This window comes from Antrostomus carolinensis, unplaced genomic scaffold, assembly GCF_000700745.2.
Source record: "Antrostomus carolinensis isolate BGI_N321 unplaced genomic scaffold, ASM70074v2 scaffold22468, whole genome shotgun sequence".
NCBI classification, from domain to species: Eukaryota; Metazoa; Chordata; class Aves; order Caprimulgiformes; family Caprimulgidae; genus Antrostomus; species Antrostomus carolinensis.
Window position 1 is genome coordinate 18910 of NW_010332900.1, and position 9270 is coordinate 28179.

The 9270-nt window shown below is 54.3% G+C and overlaps 1 protein-coding gene across 1 annotated transcript in view; it reads right to left on the bottom strand.

Moving 5' to 3' along the window:
• MASP1 (MBL associated serine protease 1) overlaps positions 1-9270 on the bottom strand; it is a 26424-nt gene that overhangs the window by 5086 nt on the left and 12068 nt on the right. The window contains exons 5-11 of the mRNA XM_010173690.2: positions 8887-9021; positions 8199-8395; positions 7749-7896; positions 7123-7241; positions 6188-6266; positions 1568-1705; positions 552-626 (exon numbers count right to left, since the gene is read on the bottom strand). Of these exons, the coding sequence (XP_010171992.2) occupies positions 552-626; positions 1568-1705; positions 6188-6266; positions 7123-7241; positions 7749-7896; positions 8199-8395; positions 8887-9021 (891 nt within the window). The remainder of the gene's footprint in view (positions 1-551; positions 627-1567; positions 1706-6187; positions 6267-7122; positions 7242-7748; positions 7897-8198; positions 8396-8886; positions 9022-9270) is intronic.

Below are 9270 nucleotides of genomic sequence, written 5' to 3' on the forward strand. Positions count from 1 at the left end.
CTGTGAAGCTGCTGGGTTTTTCTGCAAGACTTGGAGAGGTGCTAATTGCTTCTGCATGTGGACACACTGCTAACGGGAGCTGACAGCCAGCGGCACTGGGCAGGTAATAATGCCCTGTCCTTGGCTGGAGCTCCTTGGCCGGAGGCTGATGCTGGGGGCTCAACGTGGCCAGTGGGCTCTGCCCTGGGGCTGCTGGTTTCTTTGTCTGCTGGAGCTCGGAAGTTGGGGAGCCCTGACAGCGGGATGGCTGTGACCCTACTGCTGCCCCATACTGCCAGGGAGACCTGCCCTCACCACTGCTGCCCAGTGCCACCACTGCACCCTGACTGTCTGGGCCAGCTGGGATAGCAGGAGGCCTGTGGCCCCGTCACCCTCCCGCCATACATTGCAGCAGCTGGATACGTATAGCCAAGGCGTACGACATTGTCATCAGGGAGCAGTGCTCCTGCCTAGGCATGCAGGAGGTCAGGTCAGGCATGGAGGCATTCACCCCCTTCACGTCCGTGCTCCACACCACTTGCTGCAGGAACTGGCCGCCCCAGCACTAGTACCTGGTTGGCAGGATGGCAGCTTGGTCCCCAGCTCCTCACTCCTCCATACCCCCGCTGCGTCGCACGTGTAGGTGGCTGGAAGAGAGCAAAGCATTAGCTGGGCTGTGGCCCTGGCATGAGGAGGTGTCTTTTGCAGTGAGCAGATGTTGCTCAGCTGAGGACACTTTGAACCCTTTTCCAGAGCAGGAGGTGTCCTCCCTTTTACGTTCTCTGTGCCACCATCCTCAGTTTCATTGCCTCGAGATGTCTGGAGGGCTGTGCTGTGCTCTCAGCCTCAGCTGGCAGCTGCTGCCCCATCAAAGCTGCCAGTGCCCGTCCTGCTAATGCATGCCGGATGCTGGGACCAGATGCACGGGGCCAGCGGGTGTGCAGGGGGATATGAGCAGGGAGACAGGAATGTGACGAAATAATTTGGCTTTGCTTGCTGAGGGAAAAGGAGGAAGAAGGGCTGGGGCGTGTGCATACCCCTGCTGCTGCCCAGAGCTGGGTCTGAAGGCTGCAGAGACCTGTGGTACTTGGCAAAGCACCTTGTGGTGTCTCTGTAGTTGTGGACCAGAAGGTGGAAATTCAGCCTGCCATGATCCCACTGCTGTTTGTTCAGCTTTGGCTACTCTGGACATTGGAATGCTAGGATGAGGAGTCTTGTGGAGCCCTTTCTGGGGCTGCTGGACCTGGTACTCCCTCCAGCAGCAACTCTTTTCACAGAGAGACAGAATATTTTATATACTATAGGGAGCAGACTGCATGGTGAAAAGGCAGAGCACAGAACAACCACATTGCTCTGCCAAGGCTGTGAAATATGAGAGCAAAGCACCAGGTAGTGCTAACTTCATCCTACCTCATTGTGGAGCAGGATGTGGCCAGTGTGGCCATCCAGGCATTGCAGATGCAGGGTATGATGTGTGAGGGCTACATCCATAGCCTGCTGCTTGCAGAGCATCCCAAGCTCCCCCCGCTTCCGAACGCACGCCCACCCGCACTGTGCCATGGGGACGTGGCCCGGCCCCACCGCTCACCGGTGCTGTTGGGGGCCATGTGGTAGTAGGGGTGCTGGCAGTGGTACTGGATGGCTGCTCGGTAGGTGGTGAGGTTGTTCCTGGAGGAGAAGGTGACAAAGCCGTGCTCCAGCTCCGGTGGCGCTTTGCAGTCAGCAACTGAAAGCCAACACAGAAGTGGGAGTTGAACTCTGTTTCTTGGGGTGTCCAGCCAGCCAGCGAGCAGGTGACACTGGGCTTTGGCATGTGATGATGGTCCTATGGTGCAGAGCAAGGGCCCGTATAGTCCTGTATCCCTGTTCTCTAGGGCACTGCAGGGGACACAGCCTGACATGGCCTCAGGTGGCAGCAGGAGGCTGTTGTCCCCAGGCAGGGCAGCCTGGCCCTGTGAAACCTCTCCATGGCCACCCTGAAAAGACAGTGCATGTGTCCAACACCTCTGAACACCAATGTCACGGCTTGCCTGCAGGCTGTACGGCCAATACCACTCACACTGGTGGAGGCCTCCATGCTGGGAGCCCCTCCTGAGCACTTAGTAAGTGCAATATCTCTCTGCTATACCTTTGTGAGGGGAAAAAACCTGCACTGGCAGGTGAGAGCCACTGGGAGATGCTCCTGGAGTATGTCTTTGCACCCCTTACAAATGGAGGCAGTGATTAGCTAACCTACCCCATGCATCAGGGGAGCTCCTCTATGCACAAGGCTTTGCTGAGAACACGGCCCCATCTCTTCTTCTCTGGGTCTTGCTCAGCAAACACTGCTGATAAGCATCTGCAGCTCAGGCTGAGCAACCCTAGGTCCTGGCTGTCCTGAGATAGCAGGAGATGAGGGACATTGAGAACGTGGCTTGGTTTGTCTGTATGTAGGGGGAAGACCAGCAGACATGGGTGAGGTCCTACCTGCTCCATCCCCCAGGACATGGGCAGGTTTGACTCTGCTTCACCATCCGTGGTGTGGGCTCAGGGTCTGGTGGAGGGAGAAGGATTTCCAGGGTGCTGTTGCCCTTTCCCATGGCCTGTCCATGGTCCCTTTTCTCCCTCACAGTGCCTTGCCCAGCCTCTCCTCCCCTGCTTGTCCCCTGGATTGGGTTTGTGCCACCCACCCCAGGAAGGACCCCAGGCTGCAAAGTGGTTCATCCACCAAAGCCAGGAGTCATCCTGTGGGAGCTGTAGCTCTGCACTGTGTGGGCAGATCACAGCACACTCAGGTGATGCTGTGCAGCCTCCTTCTGCCCCGTCCTTGGGGACCTGTTCCAGGGGAGGACAGGAACCGGGGTCTGATCCTGTCTGGGATGTGCCGTGCTGTGGAGCTGGGTTCTGCCACATTTAAGAGGAGGGGTTGAGTAGGGGATGGGTGACTTTGCAGAAAGCAGGTCCTGTGGATCAGGGATGACGTGAGCTCTGTGGGTCTCCATGTTCTCCAGGATGGGAAGGGGGTGAGGACAGGAGGCCTAACTCCTCACACAGAAATCCAAGCTAACGAAGAGAGAGTTCACTAGAAGCAGTAGCTGGCACTAGGGACATGTATTGATGCTCAGGGTTAGCTAGCAGCTTGGGTAAAAAAAGCCTGGTTTATGGCAAACCACTGCAGCTCACTGTTCACCGGGGTCCCCTCCACTCCTCTTGAAGGAACAGTGGGTGATGGGATGGGTGTGTGGGTGCAGCCAGGTTGGGTGGAGGCTCTGGGTACCCATGCCTTGCAGAGGGACAGAGAAGGGGACACCGACACCTCTTACCAGCCTTGGGGGTCCCTGGCTGGCCTGAACTTTCCTTCTGTCTTCCCATGGTGCTTGGACACATGGTGCTCCTGTGTCATGGTGCCAGCAACTGTGGGACCTTAACAAGGCCCTGGGGGATGCTGGGGCTTGCAGTAAGGAGGGAGTGGATGCTGGGAGACCAGCCTGGTTTGCACAGCTGCTCTGGGTTGTTCATGGCTGCCGGGAGCACCCACTGGCCCTCCCCTCCCTGTGTGACCCTCAGGCCTGGGGCAGACCTGATGCCTGGAGAATGGGCTCTTGCACAGAGGTGTTGCCCCAGCAGTGCCTTGGGTCCTGCTGGAGGAGTGAGGGGAGGGAGTTTGTGCTGTGAGCCTTTCCAGACTTTTCCCTTGGGAAAGGGGCCATTTAGCATCTCCATATTTGTAGGATCAGAGATCATATTTGTAGGGACCAAACTCCCCAACATGCACTTCCTCTGGTCCACATCCCAGCATCCTCCCAGTGAAGCCCCCAGTGCCTCAAGGAACCTGGGCTCTATGCCTGGGGCTCTTGGGGACATGGACGGGGCCAGATGCTGGGCTTGGACCTCCTTCAGCTACAACCAGCCCGAGACCAGCCTGTCCTCACCTCTGCCATGCCAGCAGTGGAGAGCAAAGGGGATGCAGAGGAGCATCCATCCCTCTGTGCTGGTGCCAGGGCTTGGTGCCTGCAGGAAGGGGCTGGTGATGCCAGCCTGTTCTCCAGGCCTCCTTGCCCAGAGGGTCTGAAAGGTGCCAGGACACTTGGAGAGAGGAGAGGAAGGAGTGTTTCTTATTTGTGACACTGGGCCAGGGAGGAAGGGCAGTGGGAGGCTGAATCCAAACAAACAACCAACCGACCAGGCAGCCATGCCACTCTCCTTGCACAGCCGCTGCCTTGAAGGGGAAGCCGAGCTGGGATGAGGCATCTGAGCGGAGAGGGAGGGATGTGAAGGATGTGCCGGGAGCTGGCGGCAGCGCATGGTCCCTGGGCAGTGGTCCCTGGGCCAGGCAGGCACCCTTCCCATGGGATGGCACAGCAGCAGGAAAGAGGGGCTTGATTCCAAATTTCCTTCCCCCTTCTCGAGACGGAGTTAAGAAAGCACCAGGCGTGGAAGGGTTAAGAGTGCCATGCCAGTTAGACAAGCCATGGAGATGGATTTGGCCGGGCCAGGGGCAAAGGTGACCTGCCCTGGGTACCGGACAGATCAAAGAGAGGCATCGAGACAGGCTGCCCACCGGGGCGGCGTGGCCGGCACCAGCCTCACGCGGCCACTTGCTCCGAGCCGGCTCTTCCCTCTGTCTGGTTGTCGGCTCTATCTGCAGCTGCACCGAAAGCAGAGGGGAAGGAGGAAAGCAGAGAGAGAAAGCCCAATTAGTAGATGAGCAGAGAGAGGCATGCAGGAAACCCAGCCCCCAAAACACCAGAAATCGTTACTGAGCACCCAGCCAGCTGTGCCAGGGTGCCGTGGGTGCCAGCAGAGCCATGGCCATGCTGGGGACCCACTCGCTCTGCTCAGCCAGGGTGACCTGGGACAGTGGGGTTGTTTTTAGCCTCACCAAGCCATGGAGCTGGATTTTATCCACCTTAGCTGAGAAGTTTTCTATTTTCTGCATTGCTTTCTAAAACTGTTTTCACTTGTGCCTTGCCTCTCCCAGACATCGCGGGGAGGTGGGAGGCATTGCACTTTGGAGGCCTGAATTGCCCATTTAGGGGCTTCTTGGCTGTCCAAAAGAAGTCTTAGAAATTTAGTGTAGTGAGTCATATTACACAAGAAGGGATCAGTTCCAGCCTGGCTGGAATAATGCAGGTAATAATTTCCATTTTCTCCAAAAAATACTTTTGGGGCTTAAAAATATTTTTCTAGACAATGCCAATTTTTATCTGATCACTGTTCAAGACAGATAAAATCCATGGGTGACTGTAGTAGTGAGAGTGGTAGGAGTGGGGAGTTCCTTGGTAGAGACATCACTGACCCCATACTTTCTAAGGAGCCTTTTCAGATCTGAATCTATTTAGCTGATCTGAGGGCCTCCCAGCTTCCATTTTGAGTGGAAAACATTAATTAAAACCCAGAAATACTCTCCTAAGGTAAAATCCACAATATTATTAAAAGAAAAAGGATCTGCCCTGATGACGAGAGCCTGGATCCCAATATCCATTGAAAGCATCTTGTCCTGCCTCTCTGGGAAGGCCTTGGGATTTTCTCTGAATGTGTTTGCTGCTTTTCTTCTCTCTGGGACAGCCTTACAGCAGACTGAGCAGAAATGAGAGCCTTCCTGAGGGCTGAGGGTGTTTGGGGGAAAGGGAAAAGGTGTTATCAGGTACATCTCCCAAGCCTGATCCAAGAGAGGAGCTGGGTTAGATGAAAGAAGGGATGATGCAAATCATCACCCATTCTTTCAAATGGCATCTCCTTCCTTCTATCCTTTTCTCCCATTTTGAGGTTTGTAAATATCTGGAAAACCTTTCTCTCCCCTTTCACTTAGCTGACCAGCTAGTACCTGGGACCTCTCTAATGCCCAGGGTCTTAGTAGTATTCCCATTGGGAATGAAATTTGGACAAGGAACCAGATTATCCCAGATTGTCCCAGATATATCCAACAGAGCCAGGTCCCAAGAGCCAGGGTTGCTCTTTCTTTGACAGGGAGAAGGCAAAGCGGCTCACAAATCAAGTTATATGAGTAATCCAAATAAAAGCACCAACCTCCTGCTTGTGGCATTTGGAGTGAGCCCCGTTATGTTATCCAAGAATGAGCCAAAAGAGCTTTGCAGAGTTACGTAGCCTCTCTGGCTGGGTTTGCGTATCTGCGAAAGGAACTCTGCTCTGGCACGGCAGCTCCCTTTAGCATGGAATGATTTCAACGGGAAAAGGACATTGGCAGTGTGGGGAAGGGTGTCCTTACTTTTGCAGATAGGGATCTTGTTACTCCAGGTCCCATCCTTTAGACATTCGATCTGGAAGGAGTCGCTTTCCAGGTTATCCTGTGCAGGAGATGCCAGCAAAAAAGCATCGTCAATGTACAAAGCAAGGAAATTTGTGTCTCCATAAAAGGTCAATTTGTTGGTGATTTAGTCAAGATATAGCCAGATTCCCCTGGAAGAGGACTGTTCTAGCTGAAAGATGCAATAAAATCATCATTACAAACTTGCAGAGTTTTCTTGTTGCCAGCAACACAGTGGCATGGTGAATGCAAAAGAACTGGAGAGGTTTATTCCTGTTCTAGGTGCTGAGTTGGGTAGGGAGGCAGCTCTGCATAAAGGATGAGTCTGGGAGGACATCAGAGAAATAAATACCCAGTGCCATGTCGGAAGTCAAAGCGAGCTACTGGTTTGGAGGGAAGACAGCCACTCCATGAGTCACCCACACTCCCTGTGGTTCTCAGCTGTTTCCTGGAAAGGGCCTGCCAAAATCCTGGCCCTCTTGACTTGCCAAAGCTGTCCCAAAGTCCCGGAGGACTGACTGGCCTCTGCGGGGCTGCCTGGGAAGCTGAGGCAGTGCCTGCCGAGGTGGGGAGCAGACAGAGCCCTGGTAGCTCCCCTGGGGCTTTTGCTAACATTTTCTCTGGCAGAGGTGCCAAGTCTGGCATCCTGTGAACTGGCTGTCTCTGGAGGGATGATGAGAGGGTGGCTCAGGAAAAGTGCCATCTCCTCTCTTCCTCTGTGTCTTTGGGACGGAAAATTGGTGGCTCTCAGAGGAGGCTTTGTCCTTGCACCTGTCAAGGTAGTAAGGATGGTGTGTGGGTTGCATTCATTCTCTCAAACGGAGATGCAATGGTTTTGGGAGGAAGGATCCCCCCTTTCCTACCCAGGTTCCCATCTCCCCACTGTCACCTCATACCTTCAGTACTTTGTAACCAGTGTTGCAGCTGATGACAACCTGGTCTTTGAAGGTGTACTTGGCTTGGGAAGGCTCGATTTTCCCATTGATTGGTGGTTGCACCAGTGGGCATGGGTTTCCTTTGAATAAAGAACAAATGAAGAAAAACAAAACTCAGCTGAATAAATGGAGGAAATGGAGAGTCCCAGCTCTGACACCCAGTCCCTGTAGCAGGGTCTGAGCATCCCTGCCCTGCTCTTGCTATTAACCTGTCCTGACATTGCTCAGCCGGGCTCTCCTCCTAGAAGGAGTGGAGGATCCAGGTCTTTCCCCTAGTCCTGAGCTGCTCCTGGCTTTGGGTATTACAAGGCTGGGAGCTAATAACAGTAGCTTTTACAATTATCCTGCCCAAAACCACACTGCTTTGCAATGTGGTCTTGTTTCCGTGCCCATCTGGCATAGGAAAAAAAAAGTATTATTTGATGGAGGGACTCCATGTTATATTCTTCCTCTCCTGTGATTCCTGGGATAGACACTTTCTGGAGACAGGATCATGGGCCACCAAAGTCATGGTCTCCACCTGCAGCGTTCAAAAAGCCCTTCCCATTGCCCAAGCCCAGCAAATGGAGGAAAGCAGCAGGAGTTACCAATTGCTGTGTACGACAGCTTCCAGCCTCTGTTCTCTCCCGAGTTGTCACTGTGGAAGAGGATCTGCACACTGTTGGTTTGGGTTTCAATCCGTCCTGGGGACCTCTCTCCACAGAAAGGGCCAAACTCCCTATGGCCAGCTTTGATCTGCCAAGGGAAAGAAGAGTAGGTGGCTTTGATCCCTGAGGATCGCTTCATCCTGAGGGATGGGGCTGCAGTGGGGTCAGTGGGGCTTAAGCACCATGTGTTGGGGGGATATGAACTGAAAGAGGGTCAGCATTGGCGGAGAAGGCCAAAATCAGATGTGGTAAGAGACATGGGTTCAACTGAGCACAGGGCTCCTGCTGGCTTCACCACCCCTGTTTAGACTGGGGCAATTTTGGTCCAATCACCAGGGCACCAGGGAAACAACAGGAGAGCAGGACAGGAGTGTGCAGAGCCCAGCTCACCTTGATGTAGTCATAAGGACAGGTCACCTCGGGGTGGTCTTCCACGTCGAAGCTGTCCTCAAAGTTCAGGGTGATGAAGAAACCCTGCTCCAGCTCGATGCGGTACAGGCAGTCCGAGCTCTTGGGGTAGGGGCTGGGAAAGTCAGCACTGGTGATCACCCCGCTCCTCTGGGTGTAGAGGTTGTCACTGCACTCCACTGAAACACAGCCACGGCTCTCTCAGGGCCCTGCCAGCCACATCCCAGCCCTGACCACACTCAGGAGCCCTCCCAGCTGAGTGGGGTCTGCTGGGTGGTCCACGGACTCTGAATATGGGTCCATGAAAGAACCTCACACAGCCAACCTCCAAATATGCCTGGGGCATAGAGGGTCCTGGGCTGAGAACTAATCCCAGCTAATCTACATGACGCAGATTCAGAGCAGACACTAAATCTTTTAATTTCTCTGACTTGAGGAGGTCTAGAGGGCTTAGCATAACCCATGGCAGAAACCACATACCCTTCCCATACAAGAGGACTGGAAGCTTAGGCGCTCTCCAGTCTCAGGATATTGGTTTGTAAGGAAAGAGGCACCTCGTCCCTCCTGGCAGCAAGAGAGGGCAGTTTTGCCTGTGTTTGGTAGGTCTGTTGCCCGTTCAGGGACCTCTCTGTGTGACCGTCCCCACGTCCGAGCTGTGGCTGGGTGGTACCTTTGCAGGTCCTGTTGTCGGAGTGGAGGATGTAGCCGAACCTGCAGGAGCAGTAGTACCCGCCAATGTAGTTGTGGCAGTAGTGGTCACATGCCAGCTCCTCGTCGCTTTTCTCCAGGCACTCATCCACATCTAGGATGGAGATAACAAGGAAGAGAGGTCACCCTGCAGCCCCCCATGCATCACTCTTTGTGGGGACATTTGCCACAGCACTGATAAATCACTTGTCCCACGTGGTGGGTCAAAGGAGCATCCAGCAAATCCTGTGTGGCCTAAGGGCTACATGCAAGGACTTCTCTTGCTAGGGTGCCCAAGGCTGGCCTGGGATGTGATCCCAGAAAATTTGTTATGCAACCCTAGCAAGCTGGTCCTGCAGGCTGAACC